At 53.0% G+C, this 26,510-nt stretch overlaps 2 protein-coding genes across 2 annotated transcripts; both read left to right on the top strand.

Annotated features, from left to right (window-relative positions):
- Positions 1-800: 800 nt before the first annotated feature.
- On the top strand, positions 801-19,591 carry suco (SUN domain containing ossification factor). The gene is made up of 21 exons (XM_067229435.1): positions 801-897; positions 1,882-2,014; positions 2,394-2,577; positions 3,106-3,217; positions 4,384-4,511; positions 4,763-4,830; positions 5,045-5,152; positions 5,233-5,338; positions 6,096-6,116; positions 6,505-6,560; positions 8,549-8,640; positions 8,761-8,826; positions 9,507-9,590; positions 11,065-11,161; positions 11,371-12,720; positions 12,864-12,951; positions 13,306-13,410; positions 13,503-13,657; positions 14,106-14,197; positions 15,026-15,081; positions 15,809-19,591. The coding sequence occupies exons 1-21, from the start codon at positions 801-803 to the stop codon at positions 16,343-16,345; spliced, it is 3,735 nt and encodes a 1,244-aa protein (XP_067085536.1). The 3' UTR covers positions 16,346-19,591.
- A 910-nt stretch (positions 19,592-20,501) lies between these two features.
- Positions 20,502-26,239, top strand: mysm1 (Myb-like, SWIRM and MPN domains 1). The gene is made up of 20 exons (XM_067229691.1): positions 20,502-20,573; positions 20,992-21,064; positions 21,157-21,227; positions 21,356-21,430; positions 21,522-21,600; positions 21,776-21,874; positions 22,033-22,534; positions 22,699-22,885; positions 22,961-23,091; positions 23,254-23,357; positions 23,447-23,524; positions 23,600-23,682; positions 23,899-23,950; positions 24,105-24,155; positions 24,245-24,319; positions 24,413-24,601; positions 24,874-25,006; positions 25,108-25,213; positions 25,300-25,357; positions 25,472-26,239. Exons 1-20 carry the CDS (start codon positions 20,515-20,517, stop codon positions 25,814-25,816), a joined length of 2,550 nt encoding a protein of 849 aa, XP_067085792.1. The 5' UTR covers positions 20,502-20,514; the 3' UTR covers positions 25,817-26,239.
- The last annotated feature ends 271 nt before the right edge of the window (positions 26,240-26,510 follow it).

Below are 26,510 nucleotides of genomic sequence, written 5' to 3' on the forward strand. Positions count from 1 at the left end.
TCTCCCCCTCTCTCTCCCCCTCTCTCTCCCTCTCTCCCCCTCTCTCTCCCCCTCTCTCTCCCCCCTCTCTCTCCCTCTCTCCCCCCTCTCTCTCCCCCCTCTCTTCCTCTCTCTCTCCCTCTCTCCCCCTCTCTCTCCCCCTCTCTCTCCCCCTCTCTCTCCCCCTCTCTCTCCCTCTCTCCCCCTCTCTCTCCCCCTCTCTCTCCCCCTCTCTCTCCCCCTCTCTCTCCCCCTCTCTCTCCCCCTCTCTCTCCCTCTCTCCCCCTCTCTCTCCCCCTCTCTCTCCCTCTCTCCCCCTCTCTCTCCCCCTCTCTTCCTCTCTCTCTCCCCCTCTCCCCCTCTCTCTCCCTCTCTCAGGTCACTGAGGAGTGGACACTCACCCACTCGTCCTACGACGTGGGACTGGAGACTGAGACGGAGAGGACTGCTTTAGAGGAGCCCTCGACACACAACACACACCACGACAACCATGACCAGGTACTACACACACACGCACCCGCACCCACACACACACATTTTAGTCTTCTCCCTTACAGTGTGTGTGTGTGTGTGTGTGTGTGGTTCCAGACTGTGAATCCAGAAGGGGCTGTGGTTGAGGTGTCCTGGTCTGAGCCAGAACCTGACGCTCCTGAGCCTGCTGCCTCTGAGCCAGAACCAGACCACACTGACCCCCCGCCCCACCCAGGCCCCCCCGCCCCACACCCAGGACCAGCCCCCTCCATCCCCCCAGGCCTCCACCCCTGCCCCAGCCCAGGGCCAAGCCCAGCCAGACCCCCCAGCCCCAGCCGAGACCCCCAGAGATGTCCCTGCAGAGCCCAGCACAGACTCGACCCCTGACCTCCAGGAGGACGGCCAACACACACCTACCTCACTCACCTCCAGCCAGACCCCCGTCAGGTAAGCCCAGCTGGGGGTCCAGACCCCAGAGCCCTGGGGGCAGATGGGGCTATAGAACAGAGCAGATCTACCCCTGGTGGATGTCCTGTAACCACAGATCCAGGATCAGACTGGCTGATCGTGACTCTGTGGTTAGAGGAGACGTCTATCACGGGTTAGACGTCCGTCACAGGGTACATGTTCAGCGGCCCAACGTCAGGCTTTGGTCGTTGATGCACCTCGACATGAATGTTATTGCTGTTTTTTTATCAGTGTTCCTTTTTAGCGTGTTTTTATTTATTTTATTTTTTTCTGCTTTTGCGTACGATTTGTATGTTTTTCCATGTTTTTGTTATTTTGTATTTTTTCTACATTCCTGTCATCTGGGACTGCTTAATGACTCCGAGGAGCCTGTTGTGTGAAATCTTGGGGTCTTTTCCATGCCTCCCCCCACTCTGAACTGTTCCTGTTTCACACCATGATACTGACTGGACTTGTTCATCATGGGGTCTGAACCTGGACACGTGCTTGGCTCTCGTCTCTGGATCTTAGAGTGACTGGATCACTGGACTTTGTTCACTTCCCTTCTCAAAACCAGCGAGAACCTGGACGTTTCCCTGAGGCCTCCTGCGTATATGCCACCCTGCCCCAACACCCTGCCCCCACACCCTGCACACACCTCACCCCCTCACCTCCACCTCAGTACACCCTCAAAACATGTACCACCCCACCCCGAGATCTCTCTTTCTCTACCCCCTCCTTCTCTCTCCCTCCATCTACTCCTCTTTCTCTTCCTCTACCCCCTCCATCTCCACCGCCTCTCCATCTCCTCCTCCTCCATCTCCTCCTCCTCCACCCCCCTCCTCCTCCATCTCCTCCACCCTCCTCCTCCTCCTCCACCCCCCTCCTTCTCTCCCCCCCTCCCCTGACAGGAGCAGATGGGTAAACGGCATGTCCTTTCCTTCCTCAGTGCAGTGTGGGTTGCCAGTGCTGATCCCCCTCTAGAGGTTGCCAGTGCTGGAGATGAACCCCCCGTAGAAAGCTTTGTCTCTGCCGAGCCCTCTGACTCGCAGTGTGGGGTGATTCCCCCCAAACTGGCAACTTGTGAATCCCCTCCTTTTGGCGTTCCTTTCCCCAGGTGAGTTCTATCAGCCAATCGGGTACAGGTACGCACCAGGTCAGGTGACCCGGCCCCTCCTCTCTGCTACGCTCAACCACCGTCAGTTGGCCTTGCTCTCCTTTTTATTCCTCTCTGATTGTTTTTTTTTTTTTTTTTATCGTCATGCAACTGTGTTGTTGTCGCATGAATGGAAGACATTTTTTTTTAATTCTTTTTGTACTGCTTTTGTGTGCATCATATGTGAAGGAGCGCTTATTGTTGCTTTGTTTCCCTTTCTCCATCCTCTCTCTCTCTGTCTCTGTCCATCTCTCTGTCTCTGTCCATCTCTCTGTCTCTGTCCATCTCTCTGTCTCTCTCTCTCTCTCTCTCTCTGTCCCTCCTCCTCCTCCCTCCGCAGAGCGGATGTGGACCCTGCAGAACAGGGACTCCTGGAGCAGGGCCAGGGTTCTGATCCGGAGGTTGAAGCTCCGCCTCCTCCAGGCCCTCTGGACCAGGACCTGATCCAGAACCTGATCCAGGACCAGGACCTGCCTGAGCTGGACCAGGGGGGCAACACCTCCCTCTGGCACCAAGACCCACAGGTGAGAGGGCCAGGACAGGAGAGACTACAGTAGAAGACTCGAGATGAGAGTAGTAGAGACCAGAGACAGACACCAGCATCTAGTAACCATACTAGAGACTAGAAGGGAGCCTAAAAGTCCCAGTCCCAGGGCTTCAGAGTGAGCGCAGCACGTGTTTGCGTGAGCAGGAAGCAGGAAGCAGGTAGCAGGAAGCAGGAAGCAGGGAGCAGGAAGCAGGTAGCAGGAATCAGGAATCAGGAAGCAGGTAGCAGGAATCAGGAAGCAGGAAGCAGGTAGCAGGTAGCAGGAAGCAGGAATCAGGAAGCAGGAAGCAGGTAGCAGGAATCAGGAAGCAGGAAGCCGGTAGCAGGCTGTGGGTCATGGTGCTGCAAAGCTTTCTAAGAGCCTTGTCATCAATGATGCATACAGCAAACATTCTCTCACACACACACACACACACACACTGTAGCATGTGAAGAGACTGTGTTGGATTCTGTTGTATGATTGAAAACGTGACCTTTCCGTGACCCCGGGTGTGTGTGTGTTCAGGAGGTGGAGGCCAATGGGTCCAGGGAGACTGACCCCTCAGTGCCCAGTAAAGAGGACATCCCCACCTTCGACGAGTGGAAGAAGAAAGTGATGGAGGTGGAGAAGGAGAAAAGTAAGAAAGCACATACATGACACACGCAGTCTCACTCACACACACACACACACACACTGTCCCAGACACACGCGTGTCTCATTAATATAATGTTGAAATGGCCGGTGACCGTGAAGAGAGGAAGGCTGTGCGCTACAGTGACTCTACACAAAGACCCCTGCTGACGACACTCACCCCCCCACACACTCACCCCCCCCCCCGAGCCTTTTCCATCCAGCACTCCCTCTCTCCCTCTCTCTCTCTATTCACAGAAGCACTCACTCTCTCTCCCTCTCTCTCTCTATTCACAGAAGCACTCACTCTCTCTCCCTCTCTCTCTCTAGTCACAGAAGCACGTACATGAGTGTTGCGTAAACTCCCAGCCTGCTTTCAGGCTCTTTTTCCATCGTCATTCATGGAGCACTCCTGCCCAGGACACACACGCACACAATCGCTCGCACGCAAAGAAACAGCCCATAAAGAGCAGTGCAGGGCTGGTATTGGGTGGGTTGTCCGTCTTCCTTCATCTTCAATGATCTACTTGATCCAGATACCCAGGGACCAATCAGGATCCATTTCTGGTGGATCTCCTTGGACAGTTAGGTGGAGATGGTCGGGGATAGCTCTGGTCACATATTAATGAATGCTCTCATTTCAAAAACAGTTTGTTCCCACAGTCATGTGCTGTAGCTGGAGAGAGTGTACTTTGTTAGTGAGAGGGTGTGTGTGTGTGTGTTGGCGGGTTCATTGATGTGGGAGTGTGTGTTGGGCGTGTAAGTGCTTGTGCTGATGTGTGTGTGTGGTGTGTGTCAGTACCTGTACAGCTAACAGGTATGTGCGGCCTGGTTTGGCACCATAAAGACCCTAGACAGAACAGCTTATCTGTGGTGTTTATATACAGCACACACTGTACAGTCCTCAGCTCCCACCACATGTACATGTTTAGCATGGACTCTGACTTGTACTGTGGACAGCTTTTGCTCTTGGTCCCCCCTCTACCCCCCTCCCCTCCCCCTCCAAAAGGAGCCAGTCAATATTTGTAACACACATACGTGCACTCACACACACACATACAGTGTAAGATGTCTTGCTACGGCCTCCTGTCCTATTATTCTGGGATGTCGTATTTCCATGACGGCGACAGCTGCTGAGCCCCGTGTGTGTGTGTGTGTGTGTGTGCGCTGCAGGTGAGTCACTGCACACCTCCACCCATGGCAGCCCTCGCCCGGTGAAGAAGGTCCAGAAGAACTTCAAGAACAACTACGCGTCTGTCGAGTGTGGAGCCAAGATCCTGTCAGCCAACACCGAGGCCAAGGTTGCTCTCTCTCTCACACACACACACACAGACACGCACACACAGACACACACACACAGACACGCACACACAGACACGCACACGCAGAGACGCACACGCAGAGACGCACAGAATACACAGACAGATTTCCTTCAATCTTGACTTGCAGCACGAGCTACTTGTCATGTCGCTGGAGCAGATGGATGAAGCGATTCTGTCATCTGCCAATCCATCACTGCTTATCTTGTTGTCTCCCCCTCCTCCCCTCTCAGAGCACGTCCTCCATCCTCATGGAGAACATGGACCTGTACATGCTCAACCCCTGCAGCAACAAAATCTGGTTAGTCACCACACACACACACCACGCACGCTCTGCTGTAACATGTTGCTGATGAACACAGAGCTGTCACTCGCCTGGGGGAACGTTGTGCAAAAAGCTTCATAGATTAACGCTGACTCACTGTCAAACTGTTCATGCTCCTCACACTCTCCCCCCCCCCCCTCTCTCTCTCTCTCTCTCTCTCTCTCCCCCCTCTCTCTCTCTCTCTCTCTAGGTTTGTGATAGAGCTCTGTGAGCCCATCCAGGTGAAGCAGCTGGACATCGCTAACTTTGAGCTCTTCTCCTCCACACCTAAAGACTTCCTGGTCTCCATCAGTGACAGGTACACACACACACACACACACACACACACACACACAGTCCGTGTGGAGCTCCCTGTCTCACCCCCTCCCTCTCTCTCAGGTACCCCACCAACAAGTGGGTGAAGCTGGGCACCTTCCACGCCCGTGACGAGCGGACTGTCCAGAGCTTCCCATTGGACGAACAGCTCTACGCCAAATACATCAAGGTGGCTGTCCTTTCATGTTCCTTCCACATTAACTCTCACACACACCACTGACAATCTACGCATTGTATTAGGGTCAGAGAACTTCCTTGTGACTGCACAGTTTTGCCATCGATATCATGGACTGACCACCCCGGGAGAGAATTTTCGGTCCTCACTATGATAGTAAAACAAGCCTGTGTGTGTGCTGGAGGGCTGGAATACAGCAGGAAGCTGAAGATGGCACCATATTATGAAGAGGTTGTTTGATGGAGGTTTCTGAAGAGGCTGCTTATCTCTGCTGTGTCTCTCTCTCTCTCCTCACCATCTCCCTGTCTGCCCTCGCTTCAACTGTTTGCTTTCAATGTCTGTGTTGAACGGCAGGAACCCGTTGATGTGGTAAAAACGTGGCGTTTATTGTGTGTGATGCCGTTAATTCAAATAGTTTGGAAAGTCATTAGACGGGCTGAGCCCGTGGTGTGGGAGACCTGTTATGTCTTGTCTCTCTGATGTCTCGTGTCTCTCCACCTCACGTGTGTCTGTGTCTCTCTGCTGCTGTCTCTACGCTGCTGTGTAGTCTCTCCTAGAGCAAGCCTTCTGTGTGGGAAGACCGCGTTGTGTGTGTGTGTTGTGTGTGTTTCGTTCCGAAAAGAAGAAAAAAGAAACTGAAAAACTGTCAACAAATGCTTCACCTGCTTGTGGCATGAATCAATCTTTTTTTATTATTACTGATTTCTCTCTCTCTCTGTGTTTTCTCTCTCTGCCCTTCCTCTTGCATCAGATGTTCATCAAGTACATAAAGGTTAGCACCCTTCTCTCCTAGAGGTTTACAACTCTGTATTGCACTATAGTGGGGAGCTTTGGTGGCAGTGTACAGTCCCAGTAAATGCATGACAGCCATTGGAGCGTTGTAAAACATGTCCACTCACTCAGAGGACACTGAAAGCTTGGCATCGTGACTGTTAATTCACTTGGTTTACCTGTTGATTTAGTGAGTATTGTTAATTCACTAAAAGTGTTGACTTCCTGAATGACTGTTGGGCTGAAGATGTTGACAGAACTGGATTGGTCATTGTTCTGGCTGTGTGTGGGTGTGTTTACTTTGTGTGGGTGGGTGTGTGTGCGTTAACTGGGTGTGTGTGTGTGTGTGTGTGTGCGTTAACCATGTGTGTGTGTTCCCTCTTGAACAGGTGGAACTTCTCTCACACTTTGGATCAGAACACTTCTGTCCCCTCAGTCTCATAAGGTGAGGAAACACACACACACACACACCCACACACACACACACACACACACACACACACACATATACACACCCCCCCCCACACACACACACACACACCCCACACACACACACACACACACACATACACACCCCACACACACACACACACACACACACACACATACACACCCCCCCCACACACACACACACACACACACACACACACATACACACCCCCCACACACACACACACACACACACACACACACACACACTCTCAACCCAACTCCTCCAGGCGTTCTGAGTGGTGGTTTTCGGTCTAGCTATGCCATAGTGTGTGCAGCTCCAGATAGCTTTCTCCAGACTGTTATCCACAGAGCCTGAGACTGAAGAAGCCTTTCAAAAGTGACAAGCTCCACGTGGTGCTGGCCAAGAGGAATGGGCCTGAGGGGGGGAGTAGAGTATGACCCTGTCTTCATCTGTGAGAGGCTCCAGTATACAGCACCCTCCGAGGTGTGTGTGTGTGTGTGTGTGTGTGTGTGTGTGTGTGTGTGTGTGAGAGAGCAGGAAGAGCTGAATGCTGGGGTGTTCCTCTGGGCTCCTCAGCAGTGGTCTTCACAAGACACGGCAGGACAGACATCTTGTCTAACCACCAACAACATCGCTCTTTATCCACCCAGCCAACGTCTCCCCTCACACGCTTCTGGGCTTCGTTAGAGCATGAGGACATTTGGCTCCAGTCACCCCCTCCAGCGGTGCCTATGTGTATCTGAGAGAATCCAAAACATTGTCTGTACCGTCGTGGTGTATAGGGAGTCAGGTGGTTGAACGGTAGGGAGTCGTGCTAGTAATCTGAAGTTTGTCAGTTCGATTCCCGGCCGTGTAAAATGACGTTGTGTCCTTGGGCAAGGCACTTCACCCTGCTTGCCTCGGGGGGAATGTCCCTGTTACTGTAAGTCGCTCTGGATAAGAGCGTCTGCTAAATGACTAAATGTAAATGTAAAATGTATACTGTACCAGTGTGCACATGATCTGTATTCTAGTCCTTGTGGGGTCTCCCAGGATAGCTGGGATGCGCTGGGGGGGTGCACATACTGCACAGGGTTTCCAGGAAGTGTGTGTTGTTTTGGCTCATGTCCAGCTCTGCTTGGGAAGCAGGCTGACTCTCTTCTCTCTTCACAAAAACAGGCTCTGCCCGCCCCTGCTGCCTCAGGGTGCACCTCTCGCTTCCTCTTTCTTCTTCTTGTCTTTCTTGCTCTCTTTCTTTTGTTTTCTTTCTCTAAGCCTTGTAAATAAGTGTCCATATCCCTCTCAGTGGCTGGGCGGGGGTTGCAGCATAACCAGTCTTGCTGGATGTCTTCTAGACCGTTCTGCGCGCGGAGGATTACCTTGAGTGCACCTGCTCGCACAGCCTGGTTCTTCCCCAGACATTCTCCCTCCACCTGACACACACACACACACACACAGACACACACACAGACACACACAGACACACACAGACACACACAGACACACACAGACACACACAGACACACACACAGACACACACACAGACACACACACAGACACACACACAGACACACACACAGACACACACACAGACACACACAGACACACACACAGACACACACACAGACACACACACAGACACACACACAGACACACACACAGACACACACAGCTGCCAGGGGTGGGGGGCTGTAAAGGGTTGCTGTAAAACAGAACCTTTCATATCAACGTTCTAGAAATGGGTCAAAGTTCAGAGCTGGTGTACCTGTTAATCCGAGCAGATGGATGACAGATCTTCAGAGCGTAGAGGTCGTCCTGGTGGTGAACTTGGGGCCTGAACACGGCCATGTTTGGTTAAGATAGTATAGAGAACACTATAGAACGCAATGTAAGCGCCTTCTTGGTTTGCCTACCAGGTCAAAGTGCGGCGTGTGTGTGTGTGTGTGTACGTACAAAGTTGAAGACTGGAAATAAGTGTTTAACTGTGTGTGTGTGTCCAGGGTGTTTGGCACCAGCATGGTGGAGGAGTATGAGGAGATTGCAGACTCCCAGTACCCGTCAGAGAGGCTGGAGTACCTGGACGAAGACTATGGTGAGAGGGGCTCGTGATGGGGCTCGTGAGGGGGGCTCCTGTGTGCTGGACTGGGTTCTTACTGAAGCCTCGACTCTTAACACTCTCTCCCCCCTCCTGTCCCCCCCCTGCCCCCCACAGACTACCCCCCAGGGTACCAGCACTCAGAGGACAAGTCCCCTAAGAATCTACTGGGCTCTGCTACAAGTACGTACACACACACACACACACACACACACTATATCTCTCGCACAAACACACACATCTTCATACACACACCGTTAATAGCTGTGTTTATTTCCAACATGGCTAGAAAGATCTAGAATGAGCACATGTGTTCGTACATTTCTTGGAAAGGCTTGGGACCCTTTTCCTGGAAAGCAGAAAGTGCTGAATGTTCCCTCAGTTTTTGTATTCCCACTTGGTGACTTGTGTACACACACACACACACACCGATATAAATGCACAAACCCACACACTCACTAAGCCTACAAACTATACTGGGGTTCACCAGTTACTGACGCATAGTATTTTCACTGTGCATACTGGGCTCTCTGTGACACACACACACACACGCACGCACGCACGCACGCACGCACACACACACACTGGAGCCCCTCTGTCTGAAAGGCTGGGGTTCTGCCAAGGCACAGGCTTGCAGTTTGATTGGTTAGAAAACCCTTACCCCCCCACCCCCTTCACACACACACACACACACACTGGGCTAGTTAGGAGAGGAAGGTCTGGTGAGGAAAGAGGAGGAGAGGTGAAAGCAGCATGAGGCCTGTGGGCTGGTGTGGGACTGTTGCATTGAAACCAATTAAACGTGTGCGTGTGTGTGTGTGCGTGTGTGTGTGTGTGTGTGTGTGTGTTGTACTCCCCTACAGATGCCATCATCAACATGGTCAACAACATAGCTGCCAATGTGCTGGGAGCCAAACCTGAGCTGGAGGGGGGGGCCCCAATAGAAGGTACTGACCCCCTTACTGCACTTCCCTCTCCCTTGCCTCACATTCCTCCTCTCTCCTCCCTCCTCTCTTCTCCTCTCCAGCATTCCTGGCAGTGTGGGTTTCCATTCTGGTAGAAATACCAGAGGTTCATGACAAGGAAGCTGGTTCAGTCCTACAAAATTAGCAGTTTACCGAGAGTTTACTGGGGAGAAAATACACTTGTGTAAACTTTAGCTTGGTGCTGCTGGCCCTTCGAAGTTTATACAAGGGTGCTCTTTACCATGGTCTTTCCTCTCTCTCGCTCTCTCTCTCTCTAAATATATCTCTCTCACCCCCACAAACTGACTCACCCTAAACTAGCCCAAACTCCATCTCAGATCTGGGAATATAACCTCTCACCCTTCCAGAGGAACCCAACAAACACCCCTAACCGGCTGATCCAGTCAGAGCAGGCTTCCAGCTCAGATGATCCAATCAGAGCAGACTTCCAGCTCAGATGATCCAATCAGAGCAGACTTCCAGCTCAGATGATCCAATCAGAGCAGACTTCCAGCTCAGCCACGCTGCCTCTGTGTAGCAGTCATGTGACAGTACGAGCTGAGGCCTGTCCTTTGGCACACTGCTGCCTTCAGCACTGCTAGTTTTAGTTCCGCTTCAGCGTTAAAGGGAAATTCTCGCCCCCCCCCCCCCTTCCCTCCCCCCACCTCCTTGTTGCCCTGTTTGTCTTGTTGGGTCTGGATTCCACTCTTCTGCTCCATCTTGTTTCGATTGTGTGGTTCTGAAAACTGGGTCAGAGCTCTTTTTATACAGTGTGTGTTTGTGAAACCTGTGTGTGTGTGTGTGTGTGCATGCGCATGGTGGCTTAGTTTAAGTGCCAGATGTTTATTTCAATGCTGGCAGGAGGTCGTTGGTAGATTCGGAGCAGAACAACGGCTGTCAGTGTCTGATCTGATGGGCTGGGGGGCTTTAGGGGGGCTTTAGGGGGGCTGGGGGGCAGTGAAGGGGGGCTGGGGGGCTTTAGGGGGGCTGGGGGGCAGTGAAGGGGGGTCTGTGAAGCAACGCTCTCCCCTGTCCTCAATTACCCCCCCCCCCCCCCACCTCCGTCAGGAAATTGCATCCTCTCTACCTTGCCTAAACCCCCTGGTGGTGGTGGGGGTTGATTGGACAGCTGGCTGCTCTGAGCTGAGGCTGTTTACACTTAAAGCAGACAGCAGTCCAGCTACCACATAGACGGAAGTACAGCTCTCAGTTCCCTTTTCAGTGTCGCTCTCTCTCTCTTTCACTCTGTCTGTCTCTCTGACTGTCTCTCTCTTTCACTCTGTCTCTCTCTCTTTCACTCTCTGTCTGTCTCTCTCTCTGTCTCTCTCTCTCTCCTTCACTCTGTCTCTCTGTCTCTCCTTTTCTCTGTCTTTCTGTCTCTCCTTTTCTCTGTCTCTCTGTCTCTCTCTCTGTCTCTCTCTCTCTCTTATTCTCACCATCTCTTGATCCCTCCTAGCCAACGCATCGACAGAAGCCCAGAATGAGACAGGGGAGAGGGCTGAGGTGCAGCTCACCTCCACCCTCACCTCCACCCTCACCAGCAGCTCTGCAGAGTAAGTCGTTCATCTCACTCACTCTCAACTAGGGAAGGACGTCACACTTGTCTCGTCCTGCACACACACATATATATATACGTGCACTCTCTCTCTCTCTCTCTCTCTCTCACACACACACACACACACACACACACACACACACACACACACAGACAGTTAAAGTCTCTCTCTCTAAATGTCTCTTCCCCCGTGCCCCCCCCCCACAGACCTGAGGCTGATGTGACGGAGCCCCCCGCCCCCCAGGAGGACCCAGAGCCCCCCTCCTCCTCCTCCACCTCCCCCACGCCTCCCCCCTCCTCCCCCGACCCCTCCGAGGACAGAAAGATCGTCACCCTGGTGGTGGAAGAGGAGGAGCCCAGGCAGTCCACCGTCACCTTGATGGAGGAGGAAGAGGAGGAGGAGGAGGAGGAGGAGAGGAGGAAGGTGAGGAGTCGCGAGGCGTGGCAGAGGGAGAGCCGGCTGTACTGTCCCCTCTCCTCCGTGCCGTCCTTGTCCTCCGTGTCGTGCGTGGCCACCCTGACTGAGCTTCTGCAGCGCCGCTGCTCCGCCCGCCTCGCCCGGGAGCGCCAGCCGCCACGCCCCCGCCGCCACGCACCCGCCGACCCCCCCAGACACGCCCCCTCCGACTCGCAGACCCCCGCCCCCTCGCTCGCACCTGCCCCCGCTGTCCCCGCCCCCACTCCCACCCAGGAGCGCCCCTCCCTCACGGAGCAGGTGTCCGATCTGGACGCGGCCCCAGAGGGCACGCCCCCCTCCGAGGGTCCCTCCCCCCCCACGCACTCCTCCACCCTCCCCCCGGACGCGGAGACCATCGAGACCCCCATCATGCTGGAGCCCAGCCGCACCTCTACCATCCCCCCCCACAGCTTCTCCCAAGCCTCCCTCAGCCGGCCCACCCCCACCCAGGAGGAGACCCCCCTGCCCGCCGTCAAAGACCTGGCTCTGGACCTGCCCCCCCCTCCGGTCCTCCAGGGTGTCTCGGTCCCCGAGACCCAGCAGGCCAGCAGTGCCACTCTGACCCCCAGCCCCAGCACCCCGCTCCTGGCCCCCGCCTCCGAGACAGCCTCCCCCCACCTGGAGCTCCCCCTGCCCCCCCTGAAGGAGCAGCCCATCCAGCCCCTCCCCACGGCAACCAGGCCCGCGGAAGTCCCCCCCCCCACAGAGCTGCCCCCAGCCCCCCCCCAGCCCGACACAGCCTCTGACTCTACCAGACCTGGGGGGGAGGGTGGGGACAAACAGAACCAGGGCCCAGTGGAGCAGGTGGACGCTCTTACCCAGGCCTCGGATCCCCATCGTGGGGTGGAGGAGTCCGTGGAGGACCTCCTGCTGGGTGGAGGGAACGGGAACACCCACCGGACGGCCACGGACTTCTATGCCGAGCTGCAGAGCGCCGGGGAGTACGTGGGGGGGGGAGGGGGGAACGGGGGCCCGAACGGGGGGGCGGTCCATGGCTCCAGCCAGAAGGAAAGTGTCTTCATGAGGCTGAACAACAGGATCAAGGCCCTGGAGATGAACATGAGCCTGTCCAGCAGGTATCTGGAGGAGCTCAGCCAGAGGTGAGGAGAACTCCCGGGGTCAGAGGTCATCTGACCTGGACGGGAGCCTGGCTGTCCTGACCTCTGCTATCTACAGCATCAGTCACATCGCACTGATCGTGTTCATTTACTCAGCTGTGATCGCTTGTGTGTGTGTTCATCAGGTACCGTAAGCAGATGGAGGAGATGCAGAGAGCGTTCAACAAGACCATCATCAAACTGCAGAACACCTCGCGCATCGCTGAAGAGCAGGTGGGTCCTCCTGGCTGCAGGTCAGACGTCCTGGCTGCAGGTCAGACGTCCCGGCTGCAGGTCAGACGTCCCGGCTGCAGGTCAGCCGTCCCGGCTGCAGGTCAGACGTCCCGGCTGCAGGTCAGACGTCCCGGCTGCAGGTCAGCCGTCCCGGCTGCAGGTCAGCCGTCCCGGCTGCAGGTCTGCCGTCCCGGCTGCAGGTCTGCCGTCCCGGCTGCAGGTCTGCCGTCCCGGCTGCAGGTCTGCCGTCCCGGCTGCAGGTCTGCCGTCCTGGCTGCAGGTCAGACGTCCTGGCTGCAGGTCAGCCCTCTGACGGTGGGTAATGATGCCTGTGGTCGTCTGTTCCTCCCCCAGGACCAGAGGCAGACTGAGTCCATCCAGATGCTGCAGAGCCAGCTGGAGAACGTCACCACACTCATGCTGAACCTCACCGTCTCGGTCGTCCAGTTACAGAGAGAGGTACGACACACACACACACACACACACCTCAACTCTACTACCTCCAGGTGAAGTGTGTGCCGTTATTCCTAAACGTGTGTGTGTGTGCGCAGGTGTCGGAGCGGCAGATCTACCTGGTGGTGTGTCTGTGTCTGGCTCTGTGTCTGGGGCTGTTCCTGTGTCTGCAGTGCTGCAGGAGCCCCGCCCCCAGCCCACACACCTCCTCTACAGCCCTGCCCAAGAGCACCCACTACCCCAGCCCCAAGAGGTACACACACACACACACACACACACATTTGCTCTCACAATCACACAACCACACTCACACACTGTCACAAACACATACTCATGCACAAGTCTTCTACTAAGGCACACATTCACTCACACACACACACACACACACACACATTTGCTCTCACAATCACACAACCACACTCACACACTGTCACAAACACATACTCATGCACAGGTCTTCTACTAAGGCACACATTCACTCACACACACACACACACAGAGGATTGTGTGATGGATCCACGTTGTTCTGCTCGTACGGTTCTTCCGTGATGGTACACGGCCGTCTGATGTTTCCCTTCATCCAGTGTGCTGCCTTTGTGTCTCAAATAGAACGCGGGCTCACTTCTGCGTTGTTTAGTGACTCCCTGCACATCCTGTCAGCCTCTGGGCTTCTTACCCCTCTGCGTGTGTGTGTGTCTCAGGTGTTTCTCCTCCTATGATGACATGAGTCTGAAGCGCAGGGTGTCCTGTCCTCTCGTCCGCTCCAAGTCCTTCCAGATGACCTCCACAGAAGGTAGGAGGGGCACCCCCCTCTTCTCTCCTCCCCTCTCCTCCTCGCCCCCTCCCCACACACACACTGTCTCTCCCCTCTCCTGTTCTGTCTCCATAGTCGCTCTTCCCCGGTAGCAGTTGGACAGACCAGCCCCTCCTGGCCAAACCAGACCACACTACACCTCTGCAATCACACGTTATCTCTCTCTCTCTGTTTCTGTCTCTTTCTCTCGCTTTCTGTCTCTCCCTTTCTTTGTCAGTCACATTCAGTCTCTGTCTGTGTCTGTCTGTCTCTGTCATTCTGTCTTTCTCTGTTTTTCTGTCTGTCTCTCTCTCTCTCTCTCTCTCTCTCTCTCTCGCTCTCTCTCTCGCTCGCTCTCGCTCTCTCTCGCTCTCTCTCTCTCTGTATACATGACCAGCCTCTGTCCAGCTCTATCACTCAGGCAGCCATGAAACGTAGATCTCCCCCTCCCTCTTGTTTTTCTCTCTCCCTCCGCCGTGTGTGCGCGAGAGTGTGTGTGTGTGCGCGTGCGTGTGTATGCGCACTCGCCAGCCTGTCATTCCCAGCTTGCCTCCATACTCAGAGAGAACAGACAAAAGGAGTAGACCTCAGTGCTTTGGGCTGGCTCCAGTGTTAGAACGTTGCAAGTAGTAAAACCCCAGCTGCTTCTCCTCGTTCAGAACAACTGAGCGCACAGCAGCGCGCTTTACTTGTCTGTGTTTTAAACCAGGACGGTTTGGCAAAGAGTTAGTCCTACTACTTGCAAGGTTGTGTCATGCTTGTGTACATGTATGTGTTCCTGTTTTCCCCCATTCCATCATTAACCTGCCCCCTCTCTCCCCTGTTCAGTAGGTCCCGATGACTTGTACATTGTAGAACCTCTAAGGTTTACTCCAGAGAAAAAGGTACAGTTTCCATTCTCACCGCTGCTGTTGGCCCCTGGCGGCCATCTTAGCTGCTGCGTTTGTGCTGACGGGCTCTAGGACCCGGGGGCTGCGTCTCAGCAGTTAGACGACGGCTTCCTTCCCTCGATTCTTCTCCCCGCTAGAACCAGCGGTTTGTCTTTGTGGCATGAGAGCGACTTAGCGGGGATACCTTAATATTGAGACCTTAGCAGGACACGCGAGGGAAGGAGACAAGGAAAGGAAGCTGTGAAGCAACGTTGAGACTCAGCCCAGTGGGTCGTCTTACTAGAGGGGTCCTGTTAACCACCGTCTACCTGGGGCTGTGTTCAGCAGCCTGGAGGGGCAGGCCGGAGGCAGGCAGGGGCAGGGCAGGCAGCTACACAGGCCTGCTCTGCCCCAGGAGTCCTCCTGGTAGACAGGCTAATCAGAGGTCTTACCTTGAACATTCTCCTCCTCCATCAACCTCCTGCCCTGCTTTACCCGGTGTGTGTCCCCTCCACCTTAGCCTTGACCACCAAAACAGAGAGCCTCAATCAACTCTCAAAGTACTGGATATCAGTTGATAATATATGGAACTGTCCAGATTGGACAGTTATGGTACAGTGGTTCTGTGATCTTTTTGTTGACAGGGAGGTGGTTAACAGGATCAGTGGGTATTTCTATACATCTCTGTGATTGGCTGCGTGTGGCGTGCTAACCCCTCCCTCTCTTCCTCTCCTCCTATCAGAAGAAGCGTTGTAAAACACGGGCGGCAGAGCGGCCCGACTTCCTGAAGGCCCCCGACTCTCCGTCCCCGCTCGCCAACGGGGCGCCCAAGTGCAACGGCTTCCACGCCGCCCTGCCTCCTCCTCCCCCCCCCCCTCCTCCCCCTCCCCCCCTCCCCTCCTCTGTGGAGGAGGTGTCCTTCTCCTCCTACTCCTCCCGGGACTACCCCTGGGAGAGCAGCAGCTCCTCCACTCACTCTGAGGAGTCCTACACCGGCCGCCTCCACCCTCCCTTCTTCCCCCCCATCTCCCACGGCCTCTACAACGGACACCCCCCGCCCCCGCCTCTCCCCCCGCCCCTGCCCCTCCCCCCCTCCAAGTCCCGGCAGGAGAAGCGCTCTGTGAAGCGCCGGCGGTCGCGGCAGGCCGAGCTGCAGTTCCCCTCCGTGCAGCCGGGGGGCGGCGTGGAGTCTCTGCCCACGCTGCAGCAGCTGATGAAGGGAAACAAGGAGATCAGTGTGGGGACCATAGGAGTGACAGCGGTCACTGGAAACGTGTGAAATACACACACACACACACCTGCATATGAATATACACATTTATTTGATTTTAGATGCACACAAAGCGATTTTTTTATTTTATTTTTACTACAAAGTTCAGACTCACTTTGATGTATACTCACTTGACCACACACACACACGTGCTGACTCATCGTGGGCAGAATGGAAGGGTGTGGGCTGGCCACATCTCCTATCAGTAACTAGGCCCACAGGGGGAGCTCAGACGCCATGGCAACAGTTGCCCGGCATCAGCCGCCCCTCCTCAGACATTACCCCCCCACCAATCAGAAACCTCTCTGCGGTCATGTGCCTTTTTATATGTTCTAGAGCTTTTACCTGTTACAGAAACAGAAACTCGAAGGATTGTGTTTTTTTCTTTTAGAAGTGACAAAGACAATATGGTGGGATGTAAAGTCAGGAGGACAAAAGACGTGTGACATACGAGTGAGCTGTTTTTCTACTGGACAAGCACATTGCTCAGATCAGAGTTTGGCGTCAGCAGGCCACATCCGACTCCGGTGCCCAGAGAGGAGAGGTGCTAGCGGGGCAGAGCTTCCACTCCAGTCCCCTGCCTCTCCTCGGGCCTCCGGAGGTACGAAGCTGCTCCTACGAATGAAATGAATCGTACTGAGAGAACTGTGCAGCACGACAAGCAACTTTTCTAACCCCTCCACCCCTCCCTCTCGTTCTCCACCTGTCCTACACATTCACATTCTGTCCATTTGGATGTTCAGAGCTAACACTCCCACAGTCGTTTGTATGGGACCAGGGTGTCAACACTTAACACCCTCATCTCTCTGTCCACCACCTCCTACCCAGACAACACAGCTGAATGAAGACGCACTCTAAAAGGTGTTTGTGTGTGTGTGTGTGTGTGTGTATGAGACACCCACATCCCTCCACCTCTAGCGCAGTAACAGGAGAAGGAGTCTGTCAGTCCTGACAATGGTTTACTGGGTGTGGTTTAATGATCCTCTCATCATCCTCTCACACATCACTCCTACCTTCACGTGTAGTTAGGGCTGGGCCCAAACCACACACACAGCCACACACACACACACACACAGCCACACACACAAGAAAAGGGATTGTTTACTGTAAAGGCTGTAGTCACATGGGTGCACGGTGCAGCTCTGCTGCGTTCGTTCTGTTTTGCACATCCTGTATAGGAGCTGGGCGGGGAGCCGGCGGCTGTTAGTCGTCGTCGTCGTAGCGATCGGTTTGGTGTGAAGACGTTAGTGCGTTTTGGTTTGAGCACTCTCTTTCACACACACACTCGTACACGCACACATACACACACTCATACTCGTACCCACACTCATACTCACACACACACACAACCCTGGTAGACGGCGTTCCCAGGGTGGGCCGGAGGCGTAGCTTGGCCTCCCTGTTCTGAGGGAGACGAGCGCCCAGGGACCTGGTCTCTCTGCTGTCTCTCCAGGGAAGTGGTCCCTCTGCCGTCTCTCCCCTGTTCTCCTGCGGAAGGCGCTAGGGGGCCGGTTTTATTTATCTATTTATTTATTTAAATACTTCCCCAGTTGTGTTCTGCAGGTTAAACTGGTCTCTTGCCCCCGTAGCGCCCCCCTCCTTCTGCTCGCGAGCCCCCAGGGTATGCACACACACACACACACACACACACACACACACACGGTCTCAGATCATGGGTAGGACAGGTGCACACCTCGGTACGGACATATGGGAGGGTCTTCACAGGCTCAGTCCAGCTGGACCGCCTGTTCTGTGGAGCCTCTGTTTGCCTGGCCTCTACTGTCTGCCCGGCCTCTACTGCGGCCCCTCTAGCCTCGCTCGGCTTCGCACAGGCGGCCCCCAAGGACGACTGTATTCCTCAGAGTAGAACTGTACGTTACGTTTGATGACTGAATTTTGGTGACGACCTTACCGGGCGGATATGTGACACCAGTCAGACTGTATAATCGAGCTCTCACTGGGTCAGACTGGAGGACTGGAAACGCTGTTTTTGTTGTTTTGGGACAGAATAATTGTACGATAAGGGAGCAGGTGGAGTTTGAGTGGGCTGTGTGTGTGTGTGTGTGTGTGTTTGTGTTTGTCTCTTCTTGGTATTGATTTGCACATAACAGATCTGAAGGTTAAAAATCGAACGATTATAATTATGACTTTTTTTTAAGTTGCAGATGTGAATCTTCGTGTTCTTGATATTCAGAAGTGAAAAGGAAATCAGGGATACGTATGTTGTGTATGTGTGTGTGCGTGCGTGAAGGTGTGTGTGTGTGCTCTGACAGGCTGTGTTCATGACTGGGTAGGAGAGTGTTGTTCTGAGAGAAGGGGAGCAAGAACTCTGTAACATGACATCACACTCCTTCCTTGGCTCTGATTACCTCTGCATACTAACCCCCTTCCCTCCCCCCGCACCCCTCCACCCCCCTGCCCGCCCCCCACCCCCTCACATCTCTCACTATGACCTGGCCTGGCCAGCAGGAATCTATGATAGAGAACTGTTTTTACTCCAACTCTTTTAACTAACCACTGCTGCTCCAGCTAGCAGACACACCTAACCCTCATCGGACCACATCTGTTCTTCTTACTAGTTCTTCTCTCTCGTCTTCTCTACTTTTCTCTCTTCTATTGTCCATTGAGTCGTGTCATCATTTTTGTTCAATCGTTTTTTACTGTAAGCATGCTGGGTGAAGCACGAGGAGGGGCGGAGGGCTGATAAAGGGAACGTTCGGAACGTTTGGAGTTTGGAACGCGCCATTCTAATGTGATTTTACGTGTTCCACGGACCCAGCGAATCAAACCCCTCTTTTTGTATGATTTTTTTTTTTTTTTTTTTGCGTATAAATACATTCTTGTATATGAGTGCTTGTGGTTGCGTGTGCATGCGAGAGTTTTTCTATGTCCTCTCTGTCTGTGTGGAAGGAGAAAGACTACTTTTGATTAATCTGCGTATCCTGTGAGACAGTGGTTCACGAGAAGGCCTCGCGAGCCCTCCTAGGAGCCCAGTGTGCACTTTGTATAACTCCTCAAGCCTTTTGTTTTAATTTTTCTATACTACCTTGTACGTCAAGTGCTTTCTTTATAAGCTTCTCTTGCGCTCTCCTGTTTCTATCTTTGTCTCTATCTCTCTTTCTCTCACTCTCTCTCTCTCTGAGTACTCAGAGAAAAGAGCTGCACAGTATTTATGAGCGGGAGTGAGTGTAACTACGAAAATGTAGTGCCATTAGAAACTGTGAATTTCTAAATAAAACATTTTGTCGTCTTTCATTTGTCTCCCGTCTCCTCAAATTACTTCAAATTAGCTATTTCTGAACACGTTCTGTGTCGCTCAGATTGATGAATATGAAACAGCAGTACATCGAGTCCCAGTCAAATGAATAATTGAAATGTTTATTTTACACTTTTGTTTTTGCTACTTTTACAGTAGCTGTCAGTTGACATGATAGCCGGATAGCAAAACAGGCACTTTACAGTCCCTATTGATGCAGCTAGACTAGAGTTTCAGATGTGTCCTGGTGGGTTTTAAAGGATAGCCTGGATTTAATCCCTGAAGATCAACACTCCTCGTCCGTACTCACTGACCACATTTACTGGCCTGGCGGAGTATCCTGCAGTTGTGTCAGCGAGATTTCTGCTATTATGTGTCTGTCAGGCTACATTACATGCAGCGCTCTGGACGGGGAATGTGGAGATTGGGTTCACAGCGGGCACGGGAATCTAATGGCTTGGGCTACACAGGCCCTTTGATGGAAGAAGAAAAGGTCTAAATTGTCTAACGGTCGACAATGCCACCGGGTGGCCGGTCCAGTAGTTCTATGTAAGTGGTCTTACAACCGGAAATGCAAATTGATTTGTTTCATGTGCAAAGCAGTTTGTGATTGTTGTTACGAAGAATGAAAAAATGGACATATCAAAAAAATTCTAACAAGGTTCGAAAAAAAGTTTCTAAAGGTCTAAAAAATATTTTTGAAAAAAAGTTTTGACAAAGTTTCCCAATTATGTGAGGTCTAGTTACCAGCGTGACACTAAAACAAGTAGAAGTAATGATTAGTCTTTTTAAACGAGTATCTGTACTTATGAAGGATGCCATCTTTCTGATTAAGCCACGGTCTGTTCTCACGCCAACCACATGGGTGCGCTAGAGGGAATCCACTAGCGGAAACGCCTTGGCTTCTGTTGATCGAAACAACATGGCGGATGAATTGGATGTTGTTGATATTGAGGGTGATGAATATGATGCCAGTGTGGGGTAAGAACCTTGCAATGTCTTATAAATATACTAAGAAAAATATACTAACAATTGAAACTCGCAAGATGTACAACAGCATTGTACAGTAGTAGATAACGCTAAGCTATACAGGCTAGCAAGCGTAGCTAGCAAAATTAGCTAGCACTGGCAGACTCGAAGAACTACGACAACTGATACCGCATAGTAATTTAATAATGATAGCTATTTTGGTACAAAAGTCTGTTGCTTATGTGAAATATTGCTTATGTAACATGTATCTTCCTTCTAAGTGTACTTCTGAACGGTTGTTTTGTCTTGTAGCACTAGTGATGACATGGTCGTTGTCACGCCCACACTAGCACTGCGTACACAGTATGTACTCTATCGGCTTAAAGTGTTTGGCTTTATGTTAAATGTTGAGGTCTCATTTCCGTTTTAGAACCTTGGAAGGAGACGGACTTCTTCAAAACCAGTTTCTGGAGTCAGCTTGGAAGACCAGCACTGGAATCCTGGTAACTTGGCCCGGGCAGTCAAATTATACTTGTTAACTTTTCAACTGATTTAGTGGATTGCTAATATCAATATGTTCCTGTGTCTTCTCCAGCCATGGGAACTAGACAGCACCATCACTGCTGAGAACAGAGAAGTCATAGAGAACATGTTACTCGAAGAACAGTATCCCTCCCATACACATACTACCATGATCAGGCCAAAACATGTTTAAATGTAATTAGAAAATACTATTTGTATATCAGTCTGTCTCCCTTTAAGATGTCTAGTACTGTCCTTAACCATAACTTCAGGTATTATCTGACTGGAAAGGAAATGCCGAAGAATGTTTGGCCAAATAACTCAACCTCCAAGCCCAAAGTGAAGAAGTGAGTTCTGCCTCCGTCGACTCGGGCTAAGTCTGCTGTGGTCATCTCCTATCCAGGTTCCCTCGGTAACCACTGCTGTGTTCTTCTCCAGGTCTCCAGCCAAGCTGTCTGCCCCCGGCTCCTCCAGTCGCTGGTCTCAACAGGAGAAGGAGCTCTTTGAGATAGGCCTGGTAAGCTTTCATCCACCCCAGCCCAGACCACTGCTGTGTGCTGGCTAGCCAGACACTGTAGCTAGGTAGACCAGCTAGGTAGACCACTACTCCAGCCAGAATGTAGCTGGATAGACCCACTCCTGTGCCGTCCTCAGGAAGGTGTTAAGCTGTGTCTCTGCTCTGTGTGGTCCAGACTCAGTTTGGTCGCAGGTGGACGAAGATCTCCAAGCTGTTAGGTAGCAGGACAGTCCTCCAGGTGAAGAGCTACGCACGTCAGTACTTCAAGCAAAAGGTACAGCTGCCCTCCCTTTCCACCCCTCCCCTTCTCTCCCTCCTCTTGTCACCCTCCTTTCTCCCTCTCTTCTTCTCTTCTCTTACAATCTGGGTCTGTCCTCATTGTTCTCTCCAGGCTTATCAGATTTGTCCATCTCCTCCGGTTTCTGCCTGCAGGATAAATCCGAGCCCAGCTCTGCAGCGCCCCCCTCGGGTGAGGAGGTCCAGGGCCGAGCCCCTGAGTCCAGCTCCAGCCACGCGGCCGCGCTGGCCAACGCCGTGCGCATCGAGAGGCTGTCTGACGACGAGGAGCAGGAGGTGGACATCACAGACGACCTGAGCGACGAGGGAGGGGGCGGGGGCGTCCTGGCTGGGGAGCCCCCCCACGGAGAGGTCCCTCGCACGGAGCCAGAGCAGGGAGAGACCAGTCTGGGAGAGAACGTCCAAGGAGGGGACACACAGGACCAGTCCAGCCACAACCCTCCATCCCCTCTCGGTCAGAGACCCAGGCCCCCCTGTCCCAGTCCCGTGCCCTGCCCAGAGCAGGCTGCCGTTCCTGGGCAGGCTGAGGTTCCCTCATCGCCCTTCAGTGACCTCCAGGCTGGGGAGGAGGGGGAACCTCACCAGAGCCAGCCAGAGAGCCCTGAAGAAGAATGTCACGGAGACAGCAACCATGCAGGTAATCCATACCTGGGGGACATCTGGAGCTGGTGTCCATCCACACTCCCTCTGTTCATGTTCTCCTGTGTTAAAACAACAGATATGATCTTTAGCGGGCCCGGACAGCCTGTGCCGAATACATCATGTCCTGATGAAAGATGTCTGTCTCTGAACGAATCACAGAGGAAGGGGAGGATCAGGAAGAGGAAGAGGAAGAGGAGGAGCTGAAGGCCCCAGAACAGGAAGTCCAGTTGGACGCAGAGGCCATCGCTGAGGAGGAGAAGCAGGCTTTCCCAGAGTTCTTTGAGGGACGTCCATCCAAGACGCCAGAGAGATACCTGAAGATCAGAAACTACATTCTGGACCAATGGTAAACATACACACACACACACGTACTCCTGGACTTGTGGTAAACCAGGGGGTAACGAGTGTGTGTGTGTGACAGGGTAAGGAGTAAGCCCAGGTACCTGAACAAGACGTCGGTGCGTCCAGGCCTAAAGAACTGTGGAGATGTCAACTGTATTGGCAGGATCCACACCTACCTCGAGCTGATAGGAGCCATCAACTTCAACTGTGGTAACTAGGACTGGCCAGAGCCATGGAACATACACATACATGTTAAAGCTTTACAGAAGCTTACAGACATCAGCACCTCAACATCAGTCTCTTATAGTCCTGCTTCATGGTCTCCTCTTCCCTCTCTCCTGACTGATCTGGTCCCTCTGTCGCCCCCTGCAGAGCAGGCGGTGTATAACCGGCCCAGGGTGGTGGACCGAGCCAGGCCCAGAGAGGGCAGGGATGCCCTGGACTCCTACCAGCTGGCCCAGAGACTGCAGAGCATGGTGAGCTCTGCCCCCTGACCTCTCACCCCTGACCTAGAACATGACTTTATCGCTGGTTGCTGATTAGGTGTGTGTGTGTGTGTTTCTAGCGGACCAGGAAGAGGCGTGTGAGGGATCTGTGGGGGAACTGGTGTGATCCTAAAGATCTGGAGGGACAGACGTACGAGGTACATCTCACACACACACACACTCTTCTGTAGATGTGGCGGTGTATTGATCCCGTGGTGCCCCCCTCCCCTCAGCACCTGAGTGCGGAGGAGCTGCGGAGGAGGGAGGAGGAGCTGAGCAGGCAGCCCCGCCCCTCCAAGGTCCCCAGGCTCCGAGGGTGAGCACCACACACACACACACACACACACACGTGGTCCACGAAGGAAGGACATTAACCACACTAAGAACACAGCTACACTGACCCCTTCTCTCGCTCCTCCTCTCTCACTCCCTCTCCTTTCACTCCCTCTCCTTTCACCCTCCCTCCCTCCCTCTCCCTCTCCCCCTCCCTCCCTCCCTCCCTCTCCCCCTCCCTCCCTCCCTCCCTCCTCAGGTTTGATCCCTTCCAGCTGATTCCGTGCCGGGCATTCGGAGAGGACAGACAGGTGAGCCGATCAGTTAGTCACATGTAACCCTGCTGCTGCCTCTAACCTGATGCTGCCTCTAACCTGATGCTGCCTCTGACCTGATGCTGCCTCTGACCTGCTGCTGCCTCTGACCTGCTACTGCCTCTAATCTCCCTGTATCTCTGTTTTCCAGGAGCCCTTCCAAGTGATTGTTTGTGCAGAGGCCCTCCTTATTATGGATATGGTAGGTTTACACACACTCTCTCACACACACACTGTGATGGCTGTTCCATGATTGAGATTACTGACCAGCCGGGTGTGTGTGTTTCCCAGCATGCTCATGTGTCCAGGTGTGAGGTCATCGGGTTACTGGGAGGAGCTTACAACGAGGAAGACAAAGTCCTGCAGGTGAGGAAGAGGAGGAGGAGGATGAAGATGATGATGAAAAAGAGAAAGTAAAAGTGTTTGTACACGAGTGACGTGTCTCGTGTGTGTGTGCAGATCTTTGCAGCTGAGCCGTGTAACAGCGTGAGCACAGGGCTGCAGTGTGAGATGGACCCCCTGTCCCAGACTCAGGCCTGTGAGCAGCTGTCTGCCCTGGGACACAGTGTGGTGGGCTGGTACCACTCTCACCCCACCTTCCACCCCAACCCCTCCCTCAGGGACATCCACACCCAGGACCAGTTCCAGGTACCCCCCCCCCCCCCCACACACACACACACACACACACCCAGGACCAGTTCCAGGTACCCCCCCCACACACACACACACACACACACCCAGGACCAGTTCCAGGTACCCCCCCCCCACACACACACACACCCAGGACCAGTTCCAGGTACCCCCCCCCCCCACACACACACACACACACAGACCTTTAGTCAGAGAGGCCATGAACACACACAAACACACACTTATGCATCCACACCCTGTGTGTGTGTTGACATGTGTCTCTTCTGCAGAGTTATTTCTCTCGTGGTGGAGCCCCCTTCATAGGGATGATAGTGAGCCCCTACGACCCCGCCAACACCTCTCCCCACTCCCACACCACCTGCCTGGTGGTCAGCACGCATCAGGGCCACGCTGGGCCTCAGAGTGAGTTACACACTCACACACACACACACACCTGTACCCGTGGGCGTTCAGATGGAGTGTGGTTTCTGAGTGTGTCGTCTCTTGTGTCTCTGTTCCGTCAGAGCTCCCCTACAGGTTCGACTTCCTGTCCTCACAGGAAGTCCCCGACTGGGGTCAGATGACCAGGAGGGCCCAGTGGATCGTCCAGAAATACGCACACACACACGGGTGAGCGCTGGCCCCACACACACACACACGTTTGGAGCAGTGTTGTGTTCTTGTTTGTGAGCTGGCTGTGTGTCTGTGTTGAACAGGAGAGTTCACATGAGCAGGATGTTCAGGAGAGACTCTCACCTCACCTGCCTGGAGAAGGTAAGACCAGACACACCAGCCCTCTGGAGGAGAAACATCTCCTCTCTACCCTGGGTCTTCACCCCCATCTCTCTCTCTGCCTCTTTTTCACTCTGTCTCGCTCCCTCAATCCAGATGTTGTCTTCTCTCGCCCGGTACCTGGAGCCCCTGGCAGACGGGGAGGGAGACCCCTTCCTCACCCACGTCCAGACCCTCTTCCAGTCTCAGTTTGCCGTCGAGCTCCCGATCAACCAGGACGAAGGGAGAACCTCCAGTTCCCCAGAAGAGCCTGCTGACACAGACAGTTTCCCCTTCTCTGAGCCAGGGGGTGGAGGTGGGGCGGAGACCACGGAGGTCCAGGATGTGGAGCCAGACTGGGACCCCGAGTCACCCCCCCTCCCAGACGACACACAGCCCCCCAGTCCCTTCCAGTTGAACCTAGGATCTGTACTTCTCACAGGCCACGACTATCTACTCTAATCTTCCTACGATTGTATTCTGTGTATATACTTTTTAAGACTGGTTACCGTTGGACTGTTAAATTACTGCAAAGTCATACTATATGCATGAGCAACAAGTTTTAAACTAATCTTTAGATAGTATGTGTTATCTGTTGACAGTGTTTCATGGTGTGTAAGATTATGTTCTACTTACATCGACAGAACCAGATCTGGACTTAGTATAAGTATAAACTAATAAAACAAAGACGACTTTAACGAGTTTACCACCTTTGTTATTCAACATAATTCTATGAATTGCGATGTTTGACGACAGGAGACTGCTAAAGCGACCTGTAGCGACTGTTTGGGACATTATTCAGACTGTTGACAAAAGATGAAAGCACGAAAGACTGTAGATGAAAGCAGAGCAGAGTACAGTAGAGTCCTCATGAAGTACTCATCAATGATGCAAACTTTTGTTTAGAAACTTTAATACATTTTTCTTTCAACCTTTCAAAACCTTTTTTGTGTTACAAAATTAATTCAAATTGAAGTACAAAAAACACAATATTACTTCTATTACAGATACTAAGTTATTCAAGTAAACATTATTAATGAAACAACCATGCTGAAACTAATATGTGCTATAGAAAAGTTACCATTAACAGTTATTCCAGCTAATATATAACTAATATATAATATATAACTAATATATATAACCACATACTACTGAC

Source organism: Osmerus mordax, chromosome 26, assembly GCF_038355195.1.
Source record: "Osmerus mordax isolate fOsmMor3 chromosome 26, fOsmMor3.pri, whole genome shotgun sequence".
NCBI lineage: Eukaryota > Metazoa > Chordata > Actinopteri > Osmeriformes > Osmeridae > Osmerus > Osmerus mordax.

Coding starts and splice junctions, on each gene's coding strand:
- suco (XM_067229435.1), top strand. CDS start 801: ATGTCCCTGCAGAGCCCAGCACAGACTCGACCCCTGACCTCCAGGAGG. Junction 4,831..5,044: donor CCCTGCAGCAACAAAATCTG/GTTAGTCACCAC, acceptor CTCTCTCTCTAG/GTTTGTGATAGAGCTCTGTG. Junction 8,641..8,760: donor GTACCTGGACGAAGACTATG/GTGAGAGGGGCT, acceptor TGCCCCCCACAG/ACTACCCCCCAGGGTACCAG.
- mysm1 (XM_067229691.1), top strand. CDS start 20,515: ATGGCGGATGAATTGGATGTTGTTGATATTGAGGGTGATGAATATGAT. Junction 21,431..21,521: donor TCCAAGCCCAAAGTGAAGAA/GTGAGTTCTGCC, acceptor GTTCTTCTCCAG/GTCTCCAGCCAAGCTGTCTG. Junction 23,525..23,599: donor TGGAGGGACAGACGTACGAG/GTACATCTCACA, acceptor CCCTCCCCTCAG/CACCTGAGTGCGGAGGAGCT.